Here is a 19,401-nt window from a genome sequence, read left to right as displayed (position 1 = left end):
AACTACCATCAGTATACCAAATTAGGTCGGGGGAGGAAAGAGGTCCTTCCTGGATGTGCTAGTCATATGGCAAGACTTCTAAGACTTCTAAACAATTGTGAATCGGTTCCTGGTCTCGCACAGGGAGTAGGGTGGAAGGATTAAGGACCGGGCACACCTGGAAGGTTAATGAGGGTTCATGAAGGAGTGAGGTTTGAAACAAAAGAATCCTACAAGGGGTAAATCCTGTAGGTTTTTATAGTTTAACAAATCAGCAATAGCATGATGGGATAAGACAATAGTTGGGGCTCCAAAAGTTATTTTTTTTTTTTTGATTCTTGGATTAAAAGGGAGGTGGCAGCTAAGCTCTGTAAACAAGATTCCCATCCTCATATGGTAGGATCCAGTTGTTTTTTTTTTTTTGTTTTTTTTATAATTAAGCTACTGGAGAAAATGTAGGGCCTAATTGGTGGCCTAAAACTCCTAGTGCAAACCCTTTATTTTCAGACACATAAAGATAAAAGGGATGGGTAAAATCAGGTAAATGCAGGGCTGAGGCTTCTAGCAATTGGGACTTAAGCTGTAAAAATGGGATAGCAATAGAAGGGTCTAAGGGTTCATGATGATTGCCTTATGAGGCATCATAAAGGGGTACTGCTAAAAGGGAATAATTTGGGATCCAGGTCCTGAGATATCCTGCTAGGCCTAAAAAGGAAAGGAGCTCTTGTTTATTAACAGGTATTGGGATGTCTCAAAGCATTTGTTTTCTGTCAACGGTAATGGATTTGAAACCCGGAGACAAAGACACCCCTAAATATATGACTTGCTGTTTAAAAAGTTGGACTTTTGTGGGTGAAACTCGATAGCCTCTTTCTGCAATATAATTAAGAAGAGCATAGGTATCTTGCTGGATCTCTGCAAGTGATGGGGCACAAAGTAGGAGATCATCTACATACTGAATACAATGGGAGGTCCGTAAGTGAAGAAGGGACAGGTCTTGGGCTAGGATTTGTCCAAAGAGATGAGAAATATCCCGGAAATCTTGTGGCAAGACTGTCGAGGTTAGCTGAGTGGGGACACCTTTGATGTAGGATCGGTCCAAGTGAAAGCAAAAATATTTTGGGAATCTGAGTGCAAGGGGATAGAAAAAAAGGCATCTTTTAAATCAATAACTGAGAAATGTGTAGTTCTAGAGGGAATGGAAGACAGAAGAGTGTAAGGATTGGGGACTACTGGATGAACTGGAACTGCAGCTGCATTAATAAGCCAAAGGTCTTGAACTAGGTGGTAGGCCCCATTGGGCTTTTTGACTGCCAGGATGGGGGTATTGTAGGGGGAATTCATTGGTTTTAGAAATCTTTTTTTAAGTAATTCTTTAACAATTGGCTGTAGAGAGGGTATTGTGCTTGAGCTGGGAAATGGGTGGGATTTTTTAGGAGGATTTTGACTGGAGGGCATTTGGCTATTGAAGGGGAATGTATGTCCCAAATTTTAGGATTCACAAGGTTGGGACTGATGGGCCACTGGGAAGGAAGGGCTTGAGGTTCAATAGCCTGTGATAGTAAGAGGCAAAAGGAAGATGTTGGAGTACTAGAGAGGCCCTGAAAGTCAAACTTGAGGGGGTGCCAAGAAGATGTGCCACTCTAATAAAGGTAAGGGGCAAGAGGGAAGGACTAAAAAGGAATGTAAAAATTCAAAATCGCCAATTTTGCATAAAAGGAGGGGAGTTTGCCAAGGGCGTCGTCTTTGGCCTTCTACCCCAACAATAGAGGTCCCGCACAGGGAGGTGGGTCCCCAGAATTCCTGCAATGCAGAAAAAGTAGTACTAGTACTGAGTAAAAAGGTGATCATACCTGCCACAGTGAAAGTTACCCTGGGCTCCTGGGCGGTGATCCGCATTGGGACAGACAAGCCAGGGCCTCCTCATAGGTCTTCTGCCACTAGACCAATAAGGTCGCTTGAGGGGACTGGGGAGCCAGCGACCGGATGGCGGGTAGACGCCAAGGGGCAGTCAAAACCCCAATGTCCCTTCTGCTTACATTTGGGGCAGAGCCTGGTGGGAGGTTTGGGATTTGGGCATTCTTTGGCCCAATGTCCACCCTGGTTGCACCGGAAGCAGGGTCCCAGAGGCTTTGCAGGTTTCCCTCTTACACGTGGTGGCAAGGTGGGGTTGATGGCCTGAGCTAATAACTGGTACTTTTTTACAGCCTTTGCATCATCTCGGCCATTGTAGGCTTTAAATGCAACAGCGAGAGCCTCTGCTTGAGGGGTTAGGGGACCCCTTTCTAGCCTCTTAAGTTTTATTTTGATGTCGGGGTAACTCTGACAGAAAAAAATGCACCATAATTAACCTTTGGCCATTGGCAGAGTCTGGATCGAGATTAGTATATTGCCGCAGGCCATCAGTGAGCCTCTGGAGAAATGCGGAAGGATTTTCATTCTTATCTTGAATAATTTCACTAAATTTGTCATAATTAACTGCTTTCATGGCTGCCTTGCACAGCCCATGAAGTATACAATTAATATACCTATCTCAGTTGACAATACCTGCCTGGGTATTATAATTCCACCCGGGGTCCCTGTCAGGAACGGCTTCGGCTCCTGCTGGGTGATTGTTATTGGTAAGGTGTTCCTGGTCTGCATGAGCATGGGCCTGTTCCAGCACTCGCCTACCCTCCTCAGGGGTTAAAGAGCTAGTTAAAACAACAAAAATATCATGATAAGTTAGTTGGTAAGATTGCATTAGAAATTAAAACTGCTTAATAAAAGTTGCAGAATTTGAAGTAAAAGACCCAAGTCTAGATTGAATTAAAGCTAACTCTGCCTTTCTGCCCCAGCCACTTCCTGCAAGGGTGCTATTATATGACTGGGCTGAGAAAACTCAGGGTCCATTAACATTCGAGATTTGGAACCAGTATGAGGTGGTGCATATGGAAGGGAAGTGGCGGGAGAAGAAGAAGAACATGGTAAGGGAAGTTCCTGGGGACCTGAAGAAGGTGAGAAAGGGACCAAAGTGGGGGGTGGAGGTGCACTTGGGGCTCTTTGATAGGGAGGGGGTTCATCAGCTGGGTCATACTGGCTGATGGAGTCAAAAGGACAAGCAATGGAGCTTTTTGATAGGGAGAAGGTTCCAGCTGGGTCAAATTGGTTGATGTAGTACAAGCAATGGAACTAAGAGAAAGTCGAAGGTAAGAAATCCCTGGATATACAGGATCTCTGACCATTTTCCCTAGCACTCACAAAAGTTAAATAGATCTTGGATTAGACCTGATTCGAACGAGCCATTAGGCGGCCAGGTATTTTGGTTGTCTAATTTGTATTGAGGCCAAATTTGAGTAGATACATGTATAAGACGCTTAGTCAAGGTCTAAGCCCTCAAGGTTTAAGAGCAAACACCCTAAGGGGGACTCTGCCCGTATGGAGGACCCGGAATCCATAGCAACCAGTAATAAGACAACGAACAGTGCCTGGAACCTAAGACGTCTTTTGAGGTTGAGACAGTGCTCACACCTCAGACCCGGTCTGAGGTATGGAGACCCAGGCTCCCAGTGGAGGCGTCCTGCCACAAGGAGGGAGTCTATAAAAGGAGGCTGCACCACCCTCTGAGGCATCCCTCCAGCAGGCAGGGGACAGAACGGACAAATCCCGGACTTGTTCTGGTGAGTTCTGAACTCACTATGAGAGACACAGAACCTGACGTCCGGTCTGTGTCCCGGACGGAGTCTTATGTCCTGGTTACCAGAGTCCAAATCTCCACACCCAGGGCATCCACAAAAGGGGACTTACCCGAGCCAGAGGGCTGAAGAATTAACTCTTGCCAGTGACGGGTGCTAAGAAGGCATCAGGGAAGATGATCGCAGGCGCTGGGAGGGCATGTTGAAATGAGTGGGTTAGGATGCCACTTCTGACACCAAAGAAAGGAAAGCAACAACCCGTGCTGCTCATCAACCACATCGCACACCAGATAGTCTGTCTAGAGACTTTTATTCAGGGTTAGGAAGAGGAAGGTGACCTCTGCCAGAGAGAGAAAGCAGAAGGCAGAAAGAAAGGGAGAAGAAGAAGAAGAGAAGAGAGGACAGAAAGAAGAAGAGGGCAAAGAGAAGGTCAACGGGAAGGGAGTGGTCTTATATAGGTTCAACAGGAAGGGAGTGGTCATTGCTAAGGTGATTCAGCTGTGGCCTATCAAAAGCCATGTTGCCCTTTAAACTATGCCCCTTGTAGCTTAGGGTGGGGAAACAGACAAAATGGAGTTGAAGGGAGAGGAGAGGGAAGAACCCGGAAGGTACAGCCTAAAATGGCAGACCTGATATTGTAACAAACTTGACCTACATCTATGGATGCACTAGTTCAAAAGAGGAAGCAAATCCTTACTGCAAGAATCATTCCGACCTCCTCCACACAAAGAGTAGACAACTAAGGCAACTTGGTCATTGGCTACCCAAAATGGGGGTGGGAGGGCTATAAAAGCAAGAAGTGACTGGCTTACAAGCTTTCAAGAGGGAACCTAGATCCAGAGGGCATGGAGGAAAGTAGAGTCTCCAGTGAGTAGTATCCAATCTGTCTAGGCAGGGAGGGGAAGGCTTGCAGGGTATAACCTTTGGTTGGTTGATGATGCATGGATGGGACTGTAACTACGGCAAAGAAATGATATACAGTAGAATTAATGTAAAACTAATGTTCTTCCATGTAAACTATCACATAATTTGCAATAAAACATTCATTTAAAAAAGAAGGCAATGGGGAGACATATATAAAACCCTGAAAGAAAAAAAAACTGCCAACCAAGAATCCTCCACCCAGCAAAGCTGTCAATCAAATACTATGTGATCAAAACATTCCAGGAAAAACAGAACCTAAGGGATTTTCCAAAGCCAAACCTGTGATGAAAAACATCCTAAAGAAAGTTCTGTGGACTGAGAACCAAAAAAACAGACAACAACCAGAGATTGATGTACATGGCAGCATTACCCTGAACTCAATCGATAAATGGAAGAGTCAAGAATAGAATAAAATGATAAGAACAGAGGATTGGGTGGTGAGTCTATGATCAAAACTATTATAATGTGAAAGAAGGTAAACTCAGAGGAACAGAGATCCAGGTGGTGAGAAGGTCATATAAATTACAGAATAAAATAGACTGTCTTAAAGGGAGGGACTAGTCAATGGAATATAAGGTAACCACAACTATGTGTTGGGATGTGGGGTTTAGTTTGGGTTTTGGGGAGGGCAATACAAGAAGGGAGAGGAGGTGGAAGAACAAGATAGATAGGGGAACACTGAGACAGATTTTCATGGGCTAAGTGGGACAGAGGTTAATAGTGATACATGGTCAACCTCGGAGGATCTAGGCATAATTTGAAGAGTAGAAATAGTACTAAGATGCTTGACTGTCTTATTAATAATGGTTTCCTTTGCCTACTATTATAAAATAGACACTTGAGTGGGATAGAAAGGAATGTCGGGAAACATGTTCTGAAGACAGAAAACTTGTAAGCCTGTCTTCAGCCTATAACTGATTGAAATACCTAAAAAGGTTTCTAGAACTTACCCAGTGAAATAGGCCTCTTGCGGAGCCTTTGCAGGCTATAGGATTTTAGGTGGATTCCTGAGTCCCATTCAGAACCTTCTGAGGTGGGAAATTCCCACTAGCTAGGACACGTAAACCATCCTGGAACAGCTAGAATGACAGGAAAACATCTTCAAAGAAAGATCGTGAAAAACTAAAAACAAAAGTATCTGTATGACTGGCTACTACAAGAATAAGCAAGCTGTTCACCAGGAAGCCATCAAGGCAAGCAATCAAGTTCCTTCAGGACAAACTGCCCTCTAAGACTGAAACTCAAAAGGAACACATGAGTGGTATATAAGCCTGCTGGTAACCACATTGGTCTACTGGTGAATGGAAGAGGAGGAAAGGCAGCAATGATGAAATGGGCTGAGTTCTACCACAGTCCATTGATCCCATTGACCTGGAGATGAGAGAGAGAAGAGGAAGGGCTGGTTGCTCCCAAGTGTGGACACTTGAGCCCATTGACAAGGACATAGCCACAGAGGGCTAGAGCTGAGAGTAAAGCATCCAACTGATATGAAGTGAGGGGAGATGCACAAGAACACCCAAACTTGCAGATGACTAGAGGAGGATTAAAAAATAAATAATTTTTTTGTTTTATATAAAGGAAACAAGGGTAAATTGCTACAATTTGATGAACTTGACTGATACTCATGGAGGTAGTAACTATTGTTATGCCAGAATTCAGGGTCCCCAAAGACCACCAAGGAGCTGACGCCGATGCAAGTGCACAAGGGTTTATTCAAGCTCGAGCCTGGGCCTTCTCGGTATCCGGCACAGCGGACTAGGGAAAAGGCCCTGAGCTCTTTGTTAGCAGAGTTGTTATAGAGTTTTCAAACAAGCTTAGGTTTTTCAGCTTTAAAATATTTGGATTGGTTGACATTTGGCAAAGTATGAGAAGTTACAGTTTAATTGGTCAGTACTGGAGGTCTTTTGTTCTTAGGCTAGGATAAGGAAAATATCTGGCATCTGGCCTTGGGTTGTCTTGTCTATTGCTTATCTAGTTCTTGCTTTTGCTAGGGGTGAAAGGATATTCTAAGGCAGCATGAGCTGATTTAGCACGTTCCTGGAACAGGAGGATGTGTTCAGGCTAATGTACAGAATGGAGTCTTTTTCTTGGTCCTACACTATAAATACCAACAGAGAGGGAAGGAGGCTTCACATCAAATATCAATACTATCCCCTGTGTACATAGCTTAGATAGGGACAGGCAACTTAATCATTGGTTACCTAAAATGAGGCAATAAAGGCACGAAGTCACTGGCTTACAAGGTTTCAAGAGGGACTTTAGTTTAAGAGTGTGTGGGGGAAAAAGAGTCCCCACTGAATAGTTTCATCTTGTCTAGATGGGTCTGGTGAAAAGAGATGGCGCTAAAATTCTTATGATTCAATAGTGAGTAATTGTTATCATGAGTAATTGCAACTGTCACAATTGTAACAAATTGTAACAAATTGTAACAAAACAGGGGAGTGGTTAATCTTACAGTCCAGAAACAGAGGACTCTAGGACCATCAAGGGTGAAGAGCACAAGCAGAATGCGGCACCTTATCCAGAGAAGCAGCAACACCAGAGACAGAGGCAGAGATGGGGACATGGAGAGAAGGAGCGGCTGAGGACTCTAGATTCATGGGAAGAGGGGGACTAAGAGCTGGTGGCCAGGAGGCAGACATGCAGAATGTGCCCTTTGGAGGTGTAAATTAGCATATATACCTGAGTTTTTTTTTTTTTTTTTTTTTTTTTTTTTTTTTTAAGAGCTAAAGTGAATAGAGAAAAGCACTGTACATGAAATGGATTATAATCATTGTAATGAAACAAGGTGTATGATTTGTCGCATGTAAAACTGATGATCTGCCCTATAAACTTTCACTCAATCTACAATAAAAACCTTAAAAAAAAAAAAAAAAAAAGAGGGAACAAATCTTTACTGTGAGGAACATTCCCAACCCCTCGGTACATAGGGTTGACAGGATGGGCAAGTTAGCCTACCCAAAATTGTGGGGCTATAAAGGCAAGAAGTGGCTGGCTTATAAGCTTTCAAGAGGGAACCTAGTTCCCGAGGGTGCGGGGGAAGGTAGAATCTCCACTGAGTAGTTTCCAACCTGTTTGGAAGGGGCTGGTGAAAGGAAATGGGAATAAGACTCTTGTGGTACAGTAGTGAATAATTACTATCAGAACTGACTGTGAGGGTTGGAAATGTAAAGGTAGACGTTTTGTAACAAAAGGAGGGTAGTAGTTGATTTTACAGTCCTGAAGCAGAGGTCCCTGGGGCCAGCAAGGGGAAGAGCAGAGTGCAGAACCCTATCCAGAGAAGCAGTGATGCCAGAGATAGAGGCAGAGATGATGACATGAAGAGATGGATCTGCTGAGGACTCTGGACTTAGGGAGGGAGAGGGCTTGTGTGCTGACAGCAGGGGGATAGGCTTGCGGGGTGTACCCTTTGGTTGTTTGATGATGCTTGAAGGGGATTGTAATCATTGCAATGAACAAAATACGATAGGATTAATGTAAAGCTAATGTTCCATCATGTAAACTATCACATAATTCACAATAAAAACTAAAAAAAAAAAAGATAATGGAATTTTGCTTGAGTGCTTCAGTGTACATCCAAAACAAACAAACAAACAGAGGGAATGGAAGCTAGAGTCAAATGCTGTTGAATGATGATGCACAGAGGGGATTATAAATCATTGCAATTAAACAAAATACGACAGGATGAGTGTACAGCTGATGTTCTCCCATGTAAACTATCACTCAATTCAAAATAAAAACTTAAAAAAAAAATTTTGCAATGCCCTGGTGTTAGAAATCCAAAAGGGAAAAATGTATTTATCATTTCTCAAGCTGAAAGAACTGTAAAAAGAAAAGATAATGGAAGTTTTACATGAACTTTTTGAAGTCCCCTCATATTTTGTTGTAAAGTCAAGGTATTTAACAAAGCATGCTTTTTTGTTTCTGTATCACTTTTCCCATACTGTCCATTTTTCCTTCTTAACTGTTCTATATGTTTGTGAGTAGCAACTTATTAGTGTGAATTTGGAAACCTCTTGTAAGTTTATCTCAGGGTATTCTGTTGTAGATTAGTAGTTAACAACATTTTTAAATGTTTGCAACTACGGTTTTCATAAATTATAGAAAGGTGCTTTCTCTTCCTTGTTTGGGTATATGGATTTTGAATATAAATTGAATGATGACTGTGTGCCATAGAGTTGGTTCCTATTTATAGAGACCCTGTATAGGGTTTCCAAGACTGTAAATCTTTATGGGAGCAGAAAGCCTCATCTTTCTCCTGTGGTAGGACTGGCAGTTTTGAACTACCGACCTGGAAGCTAGCAGCCCAAGTTGTAACCACTACGCTACCAGAGCTCTTTTTAAACTGTATAGTAAATGACAATGTTAATCAGATAAGCTGGTTAAAACTGGTTAGTATGACAAGGAGTCAGCAAAGAAGGCACTTTAGTTTTATTCTTTATAGCAATCTGTACAGATAATCACTTATTAAAGTATAAACTATTTGTGACTAGAAATTTATATACCATAAAAGCAACTGTTTTTGAAATACACAGGAAAAACTAGTATTTTATCATTCACACTCTCTGAATAAATAACGATAATTAATAGACACTCTGTTAGAATGTCTTCACAATTCTATGCAAAAGCAAGAACTTGGAACTGTTTCATAGAGAAAGGAATTATTTGCAGAGTTCATAATATGGGTAAAGTGGTACCAAATTATAGTGTTCTCGGTTAGCATTAAGCAGTCATACTTTTGATGAACAATCAGTGGAAGACAAATTTTTGTTACCCTTAGTTTCTCAGTTATTTTCACTATACTTATTCAATCTGTGTGCTGAGCAAATAATCTGAGAAACTGGAGTATGTGAGGAGGAGCGTGGCATTGGCATTGGAGGAAGACTCATTAGCAACCTGAGATATGCAGATGAGACAGCCTTGCTTGCTGGAAGTGAAGAGGGCTTAAAATACTTGCTGACAAAGAGGAAAGATGGCAGCATTCAGTGTGGTTTGTACCTCAATGTAAAGAAATAAAAAATCCTCACAAATTGGATCAATCGATAACATGATAAATGGAGTAAGGACTGAGGTTATCAAGGACTTCATTTTGCTTGGATCCACATCAACACTCATGGAGACAGTGGTCAAGAAATTAAAGGAGGTAGGTATTGCATTGGGTAAATCTGCTGCAGATAACCTCTCTAAAGTGTTGGAAGAGAAATATGTCAGTTTGGAGACTGGGATGCGCCTGACCCAAGCCATGGTATGTTCTGTTGCCTTGTATACATTTGAAAGTTGGACAATGAATAAGGAAGACTGTCAAAAAACTGATGCATTTGAATTATGGTATAGGAGAAGAATATTGAAAGTATCATTGCCTGCAGAACAAACAAATCTGTCTTGGAAGCAGTACAGCCAGAATGGTCCTTAGAAGCCAAGATGGCAAGACTTCTCACATACTTTGGACATGTTGTCAGGATAGATCAGTGCCTAGAGAAGGACATTATGATTGGTAAAGTGAACAGATAGTGAAAAAGAGGAAGACGCCCAATGAGATGGATTGACACAGTGGCAGCAACAAAGGGCTCAAGCATAACAATTGTGAGCATGGCACAGTACCAGGAATTGTTTTAGTCTGTTGTGCATAGGGTCACTATGAGTCAGAACTGACCAAATGACAACTAGCAACAACAATGATTAGGAAGGAAATCTTTGAAAAAAATAAATGTTTTGATTGAAAACTGCATTAAACCAGCTTTTTTTATTAGTTAGGTGGAGTTGGAAATGAAGTGCATATTCTAATTCAAAACAAAACATTTTTGGTTATGAAAAAGTCAATGGATTTGTTTATATATGTCCTGTTTTCATAAAATACCATAAAATATTTTTCACTAATTTGTAACTTTCTATTTTATTTCCAATTATCTAATATAAAATTTTAGGATTTTTTAATTGGAAGGAATTTGTTGTTGCTGTTATTAGGTGACATTGAATTTATAGATCACCGAATACAATTTCCTTACACTAAAAATGAGGAAAAAGGACTTGAGATAAAATCATTGACCTTGTAAGAGGTCAATTTGGGATGAAAACCCTGTATCTTGACAACCAGTCAGTTTATTTATACTGCACTGAATTTTCACTAAGACATTATATTCAAAGGTATATTGAAGAGAAGAATTTCCTGAATGGTGGAGTAAGAGCTTGGTGATCTTCTCTCTAGCAAAATAACTTAAAGCCTCTAGAAAATTGTTTTAATGGCATACAGCAAATGGAAAAACATTCATTTAAGAACATTTAAATCTTAAGAGCAAGAGTCTGTGGCATTTAAGATACATCCTGCTGCTCCCATACTCCACCCACAACCAGGTTAAGGAAGATCTGCACCAGGCACTTTATTCTAGGCAGGTGCTCTGAAGATGACCAGGAGTGGGGAGAGAGGGCTTTTCTTTTCTCCCAGCTCCTAGTTTGTAACTATGACTTGCACACGTTTATCATACACCCCTCAGCTTTGTGTTGTAGATACTCTAGGCAGACACAGTCAAGATGATTGGGAATACCTTTCCCATAAGCCCTTACTTGTAGTATAGAAACATTACTCCATGAGCAGCAGGCCAAGGATCAATTTGATCTTTGACACCCCAGCTTGCTCATAGCTTAAAAATTTCACTTGAGGAGAGGCAAGCTGAGAATACCAGAGGCTGTCATCACCCCTGCCAGTATCCACTGTTAGAGTAATAATGTTACTCTAGGAGTCCTGGTGTGGTGCTGTGGGTTAATTCGCTGGACTGCAAAGCTGTTAGAACTGCAATGTCGGTGGTTCAAGCTTACCAGCTGCTCCTCAGAAACCCTATACAGGGTTGCTATGGGTTGGAACCGACTCTATAACACTTAACAACAACACTAAGGGAAAGTATGCCCCACCCCTAGCTCCAATTCATCACTACAGGGGTTAAGCAAAAGTCCTGGTGTGGCACTGTGGGCTAATGTGTCAGACTGCAAAGTCATTTGAACTGCAAGGTCGGTGGTTCAAGCTCACCAGCTACTCCTTGGAAACCCTATACAGGGTCGCTATGGGCGGGAATTGACTCGACGGCACTTAACAACAAAGAAAAAGGACATCACAGGTCTGCTTGAGAGGACTGATTATTTGGAACAAAGCTTGGAAAAGTCTATCCCTAAAGGTGTTGAAAACAATGGAGATCATGGTGGAGGAGCTGGTTCAAGAAAAGGAGCCCTGCTGGTACAGTGAGTTAAGCACTGGGCCCGGTAACAAAGATCAGCAGCTTAAATCCATACAATTTGCCACAATTTGGTAATTCTTCAGAGCTTAATTTTTAAACTGGATTTTTAGATATGAAACTAAAAGCATGGGCAGTAAAAGACTGTAAAGTTGGTCTTTTAATTTTTGTCAAGTTGGTTCTTTAATTTCTGTCAAGTTGGTTCTTTAATTTCTGCTTCTCAGGAAAGTTCCTAACTTCACTGTCATATTGAGGGACACCTTTGCTGGGTATATGATTCTTGGATTCCTGGTGTGGTGCTGTAGCATCAGTACTGGACTGCAAACCACAAGGTTAGCAGTTCAAACCCACCAACTGCTCTTTGGAAACCCTATACAGGGTCACTATGAATCAGAATTGACTCTACAGCATTTAACAACAACATGATTCTTGGTTGGCAATTTTTTTCTTTCAGACTTTTATATATGTCACTCCATTGCCTTCTTGCCTACATGGTTTCTGCTGAGAAATCAGAGCTTAGTCTTATTTTCATGAGTTGCTTTCAGGATTGCTTCCTTGTTTGTGATTTCAGAAAGTTTGATTATGATATGTTTTGGTGATTTTCTTTTGGGATCTATCCTCTTTGGGGTTTGTTCAACTTCTTGTATGTTTATCTTTTCATCTTTCATGGTGTTAGAAAATTTTCTTCCAACAACTCTTTGATACTTTTCTCAATGCTTTTTATTATTTTTTCCTGTTCTGGAATTCTGATCACCAATAAGTTGTTCTACTTCATGGTATCCCACATAACTCTTAGGCTTTCTTCAGATTCTTTCATTCTTTTTCTGACCAGTCTTTGAGCACACTAGTATTGAGAGATTTGTCTTTTGGCTTCCATTGCTTCAAATCTATTCCTTTGGTTGTTGTGTTCATTACTGAAAACTTAGTATTAATCTTCTGGATTTTCAATCACAGGTTTGTATTGTTTCAAATTTTTCATTTGTTTGTATGTTTTTATAGTCTTTTCATGATTTTTCTAAAGTTTTTTTCTGTGTTCTCTTTGCTTTCCTCGATCATTCTGTCAATCCTTTGAAAATACCTAGATAGCACTCTTGAATTCTTTTCATTTGGTTCCATTACTTTTTCTTTCTTAAAAAGATTTTCTGGCCCTGAGCATACAGGTTGAATAAGTATGGTGAAAGAATGTAACTGTGGCACACACTTTTCCTGATTTTAATCCATTCAGTAGCTCCTTGTTCTGTTCAAATATCTCTTACTCTATGTCCAGGTTCCTCACAAGCACAATTAAGTATTCTCTAATACCCATTTTTCACAATGTTAGCCATATTTTTTCATGAACCACATATCAAAAAGCCTTTGCATATCCAATAAAGCACAAGTAAACATCTTTCTGGTGTTCTCCATTTTCAGCAAAGATCCATCTAATGTCCTTCGTTCCACATCCTCTTATGAATCCGGCTTGAATTTCTGGCAGTTCTTGTCAATGTACTGTTGTATTCATTTTTGAATTATCTTCAGCAAAATTTTACTTCCATGTGATATTAATGATATTGTTTGATGATTTCTGCATTCCATTGTGTCACCTTTCTTTGGAATGGACACAAATACGAACCTCCTCTAATCAGGTTGCCATGTCATCCAAATTTCTTGGCATAGATGAATGAGCACCTCCAGTGCTGCATTAGTTTGTTTTCAATTAGATTTCAATTTGTATACCTTCAATTCCTGGATCCTTGTTTTTCACCAATGCCTTCAGTTCAACTTGGACTTCTCCCTTCAGTACCATTGGTTCTTGATCATATACCAGCTCTTGAAATGATGGAACATCAACCATTTCTTTTTGGTACATTGACTCTTTGTATACTTCCCATCATCTTTTGATGCTTTCTGCATCATTTAATATTTTGCCCATAGAATCATTCAATATTGCAAGTTGAGACTTGAATTTTTTCTGCAGTTCTTTCAGTTTGAGAAATGCTGAGTGTGCTCTTCCCACATGCATATAAGATGATTGAAAAGGCCATGGATTGGGCCAGACACACTTTAGTACTCAAACTCGTATCTTTGCTCTTGAACATTCAAAAGAGGTCTTGTGCAGCAAATTTGCCTAATAAAATACGTTTGATTTTTTTCACTGCTGTTTCCATGAGTGTTGATTGTGGATCCAAGCAAAATGAACTATTTGACAACATCAATCTTTTCTCCATTTATCATGATATTATTTATGGGTCCAATTGGTTCAGTGCAGCCTGGACTTCTTCCTTCAATACCATCAGTTCCTGATCATATAGTACCTTTTGAAATGCTTGAACAACGATCATTTCTTTTTGGTACAATGACTGTGTATTCCTTCCATCTTCTTTTGGTGTTTTCTGCATCATTCTATATTTTTCCCATGCTGTTGTTTGGTGCAGTATAGTCGTTTCTGATTCAGCGACCCATTATAAGGTTTCTGAGGAGTGTCTGGTGAGTTTAAACCTCCTACCTTGCAATTCAAATGGACTTTGCAGTCTACTGCTTATCCTACAGTGCCACACCAGGACTTAATTTTGCACATAGAAAATTCAAAAGTGGTTGCAACAGTATATAAACAGCTGGAAATTCAAGCTGATTCAGAAGAGGACATGAAATGAGGGATATCATTGCTGGTATCAATGGATCTTGCCTGGAAGCAGAGAATACCAGAAAGATGTTTAAGACAGACTTTGAAGAAGGAAAGTCAGACCACTTTTGAAGGTTTAGCCTTTGTCTGGCAAAGTAGAGGGGCAGGGAAAAAGTGGAAGACCCCCAGTGAGCTGGATTAACACAATGGCTTCAGCAATGGACTCAAATGTAACGATTGTGAGGATGATGCAGAACCAGTGGAATGGAATCGAGTTCATGGCACCTAGAAATGACAACAATAGTCACTGAAGGAAAACTCAAACAAACCCCTTGTCATTGAGTCTATTCCAACTTATAGTATTCCTATAAGATAGAGTAAAACTGTCCTATGGGGTTTCCAAGTCTGTAATATCTATGGAAGCATATTGTCACATCTTTCTCCCACCCAGCAGCTGGTGGGTTAGAACCACTGACTTTTCAGTTAGCAGCTACAGCACCATCAGGGCTCCTTCAATGAAGAAAACAGAGGTCTAAAATTTCTGCACCGTTGCTACCAACTTAAATGGGCTTATTTTTTCCCCTCTTCTTATTGTTGTAAAATTATAGGTAGCACATCTACTTTTGTCACTTGTGCAATTCAATGAAACCAATTACACCGATCATGTTGTGCAACCATTATGAGCATTCATTGTCATATTTTTCATCCCTATAAACAGAAACTCAGTGCTAGCTAAACACAGATTTCCCTCCTTTCCCTTCCTTCTTGCCCTGTTAACGTCTATTAAACTCTGACCACTATACCTTTGCCTATTCTAAGTGTTTCATATTAATAATAAAACTTAATGCAGTATTTGTCTTTTTGTGATTTATGTCACTCACTATACTGTTTTCAAAGTTCATCCACGTTGTAGTATGTATCAGGACTTAATTTCTCATTAGTTCAGAGTAGTATTTCATTGTATTTATTAATCACATTAAAAAATTCATTCATCTTTGATGGGAATTTAGATTTTTTCAACCTTTTGGCTATTGTGAATAGTGCTACAATGAACATTGGTGTACATGTGTCTGTTAGCATCACTGTTTTCAAATCTCTTGGGTATATACCTGTGAGTGATATTGCTGACTCATAAAAGGCATCCAAATTGGAAAGGAAGAAGTAAAATAATCTGTCATCGATTGAATTGTTTCTTCCAAAATATGTGTAAACTTGGCTAGTCCATGATTCTCAGTGGTTTGTCAGGTATGTAATTATGTAATTACTCCTTTCCTTGTGATCTGATGCAGTTAACCTATTTATTGTAAATCCTCACTTGTATGATGTTAATTATTGCTAGATGCAATCTACAGGAATGTGAGTCAATCTCTTTTGAGATATAAAAGAGGTTAAACTAGCAAATATTGCTCAGAGGGACATACTACCACCAAGAGCTGGGAGTTGAGTGTGTCCTTTGGACCTGGGCTTCCTGCATTGTGAAGCTCCTAGATCCAGGGAAAGGTTGATACCAAGACACATAGATATCTTCAAGGAATGCTGGATCTACAGATGCTGAAAGGCAACAAAGACCTTTCTTCAGAGCCAGTGTTCTGAATTCAGACTTCTAGCCTCTTAAATTGTGAGTGAATAAATTTCTGTTTGTTAAAACCATATGGCATTTCTGTTGTATGGGACTAGATAACTAAGATGCCATCCCTTTTTGCATATGACCTAATCCTATTTTTAAAAGAATCCAAGGAATACACAAGAAAGTTACTAGATCTAATAAATTAATTCAGCAAGGAGACAACCTTCAGAGTGGGAGAAAATTTGGGGGAATTACATATCTGACAAAGGTCTAGTGTGCAGGATTTGTAAAGTACGTCTGCAACTTAAGAAAAAGGAAAACAGTCCAATAAGCAAAGGACCTGAAAAGACATTTCACCAAAAAGGATATACAAGTAACCAACAAAAACATGAAAAGATGCTCAACATCATCAGTTACTAATGTTAAGTCTCTTTGAGAAACAGCTATTAGGGAGATGCAAATCAAAATTAGTGACATACCAGCACACCCTCATAGAATGAATGAGATTAAAAACAATAACAACAACAAAAACTAACCAAAAACAGAAAATAGCAAATGTTGGTGAAGATGTGGGGAAATTGGAACTCTTATCCTTTGTTGGTCAGCGGTTCGAAACTACCAGCCACTCCGCGGGAGAAAGATGAGGCTTTCTACTCCCGTAAAGATTTACATCCTCGGAAACCCTGTACAGGGTCGCTATGGGTCGGAACCGACTCGACGGCACTTAACAACAACAACAATCCTTTGTTGGCAGGAATAGAAAATGGTCCAACTGTTGTTGAAAATTTTTATCAGTTCCTCAAAAAGTTAAACACACACACACACACACAAAACCCCTATCTTTTAAGAAACAGAGATATTCCTTCAAAAGCGGTTATGAGTTAACACCACATAATGAAGTCACTAGAAGAAATGTTCCATGTGAGTTTAATGGAATTGATAATAGATCAGTGTGCCATAAATGCCACAGAGTTGGTTTTTGCTTCCTAAAGGAGTTTAATGTAATCCACAGCAGAGAGCAGATGGGGGGGGGGGCATCCTGTAGACGCCTCACCCCCTAAGAACAGAGCAGGAAAGGGAGCAGCCAGTTTCATATGTTAAGCAGGCTCCAGGGGCCTACAGAAGGGCCATCAGGGGCGACTTCTCCTAGACCCATTCAGATTCCACCCTTAATTCCTAGTCCTAAGGACAAGCTTGCGGAAATGACTCAGTCTGCAGGCTGGTCCCGCAGCGCCAAGGGGAAGCATTGGCTCCCTTCACAGAGCAAGCACAGGCACAGGACAAGGTGGTGTGGTCCAGGTACACTAACCAGAGGGAGGAGCTCAGCTATCAGGACCTTCTGCAGGTGGCGCTGCTGGTCCAGCATGGCTATGCGCAGTCTGAGGGCTGTCAGCGCCTGCAGCTCCTGGGTGCTGGAGTAAAGAAGGGGCTGGGGGCTTCTGGCCGCCCCCTCACCTCCACAGGGGAGTGAGGCCTTAGGGGGCATCCCAGAGGGACGATGCTCCAGCTGTTCTTCTGCCACCACTTTCTGCAGCTCCTGAAAGCAGTGGAGACACTGGCCCACCACTGACTGCAAGCCCTCCAGTATGAGCAAACAGCGATGTTCCTGCAGCCAGTGTGTGTGGCCTGCGGCCAGCTCATTCCGCATGCACAGCTTCAGCAGGGAGCAATCCTTCCACAGGTGCTCCACTTCCGCCTCCACCTCGGCTGCGCTGAGCCCTGAGCCGCTGGACAGGCCGGGAATTCTTGGAAACAGCCCTTTGGAAGACCACGGGCAGTCGAAGCAGGGTCCCCTTCTCTTTGAGCGTGAAAGCTTCTGGGGCCACCTGTGAGTCCCCAACGCTGGGCCCAGAGGCTCCGGCTCCTGTACCCTGAGCGGTCCTCTGCCCACCAGGCAGAAATTTGAGGTCCTGGTGGTCCTTGGCCGGCACCTTGGGGTGGTGGATACTCTGGCGGGGTTTCCTTTTGGATGTACGGCTGCCAGGCTGACCTGTGGCCTGGGATGGGGGTCGAGGCTCTGGTGGCCGAAGTGGGGGCCGAGGTCCTGGGTTTCAGGCTGGGGGCCTTGTGGCCCTGTCCGGTCCTAGACCGCCTTCGCCAGCACCTGGGTCAGGAGCTCCAGCTCCTTGACGTCTTGGGGGCTGGGCGCACGTGCTGTGAAAGGGAAGTTTCGTGCGTGGCTGGCCACCTGCCGCTTCCTGGCAGCTGGGTGCGAACCAGTGACCGGCCAGGCAAGTCCCGCAGGAGCCGCCAACAGCCGCGCAGCCTCCGGTCCAGCTGCTGCTGTCGCTCAGCGCAAGTGTCCAGAGCGCCCCGCAGCTCCGTCACCAGTCGGAGTGAGCACTCGGCGGGAAGCATGGAGACTGTGGCGACAGAGTTGTTTTTGTTAAGTGCTGTTGAGTCCATTCTGACTCATAGCAACCCTTTGCACGACAAAAGGAAACACTGCCCAATCCTGCGCCATCCCTCACAACAGTTGTTACGCTTGAGCCTGTTACTGCTGCCACTTTGCCAATCCATCTCATTGGGGACTTCCTCCTTTTTGCTGAACCTCCACTTTATCAGGGACTGGTTCCTCCTGATAACATGTCGAAAGTGTGAGAGACAAAATCTTGTCATCCTGACTTCTAACGAGCATTCTAGCTGTATTTCTTCCAAGACAGATTTGTTACTTCTTCTGGTATTCCATGTTGGTTTTTTTTAAATGTTTTATTGTGAATTATGTGATCGTTTACATGGGAGAACATTAGTTTTACATTCATCCTATCGTACGTATATTGTTTCATTGCCATGGTTACAATCCCCTCCACGCATCATCAACCAACCACAAGGTATACAATGAAAGCCTGCCCCCCCCCCACCACCCCTGTCGTCAGCACACAGCCCCTCTCCCTCTCTGGGTCTAAAGTCCCCAGCTGCTCCATCTCTCCACTTGATCGTCTCTACCTCCATCTCTGACATCATTGCTTCTCTGGGTAGGGTTCCACTCTCCTCTCTTCTCCCTTGATGGTCCCAGGGACCTCCGCTCCTAGACTGCAGTTAATCATTCCCCTCCTTGCTACAAAACATCTACCTTTGCATTTACAACCATCACAGTTAGTGCTGATAACAATTATTCACTATTGTATCACAAGAGACCTATCTGCATTTCCTTTCATCAGCCCCGCCCAGACAGATTGGATCCTACTCAGTGGAGATTCTACCTTCCTCCACGCTCTCTGGATCTAGATTCCCTCTTGAAAGCTTGTAATCCAGTCATTTCTTGCCTTTGAAGCCCCCACATTTTGGTTAGCCAATGTCCAAGTTGCCCATCCCTGTCTACTCTGTGTATGGAGGTCGTGGGAATGATCCTTGCTGTAAAGATTTGTTCCCTCTTTTGAGCTACTGCATCCATAGGTGTAGGTCAAGTTCATCAATTTGGATCAGATTACT

The 19,401-nt window shown here is 42.2% G+C and overlaps 1 protein-coding gene across 1 annotated transcript; it reads right to left on the bottom strand.

The window, feature by feature from the left end:
- Nucleotides 1-610: 610 nt before the first annotated feature.
- LOC102841421 (uncharacterized protein C16orf59 homolog) lies at nucleotides 611-18,327 on the bottom strand. The gene is made up of 6 exons (XM_006873744.1): nucleotides 18,158-18,327; nucleotides 17,279-17,795; nucleotides 3,056-3,150; nucleotides 2,531-2,672; nucleotides 2,019-2,301; nucleotides 611-684 (listed from the first exon to the last, which is right to left on the bottom strand). Exons 1-6 carry the CDS (start codon nucleotides 18,325-18,327, stop codon nucleotides 611-613), a joined length of 1,281 nt encoding a protein of 426 aa, XP_006873806.1.
- Nucleotides 18,328-19,401: the final 1,074 nt, after the last annotated feature.

Source organism: Chrysochloris asiatica, unplaced genomic scaffold (assembly GCF_000296735.1).
Source record: "Chrysochloris asiatica unplaced genomic scaffold, ChrAsi1.0 scaffold00252, whole genome shotgun sequence".
NCBI classification, from domain to species: domain Eukaryota; kingdom Metazoa; phylum Chordata; class Mammalia; order Afrosoricida; family Chrysochloridae; genus Chrysochloris; species Chrysochloris asiatica.
This window is presented reverse-complemented; position numbering and strand designations above follow the sequence as displayed.

Coding starts and splice junctions, on each gene's coding strand:
- LOC102841421 (XM_006873744.1), bottom strand. CDS start 18,327: ATGCTTCCCGCCGAGTGCTCACTCCGACTGGTGACGGAGCTGCGGGGC. Junction 17,796..18,157: donor CAGCTGCCAGGAAGCGGCAG/GTGGCCAGCCAC, acceptor GGGGACTCACAG/GTGGCCCCAGAAGCTTTCAC. Junction 685..2,018: donor CACCAGGCTCTGCCCCAAAT/GTAAGCAGAAGG, acceptor TTTCCTTTTTAG/GCCTAGCAGGATATCTCAGG.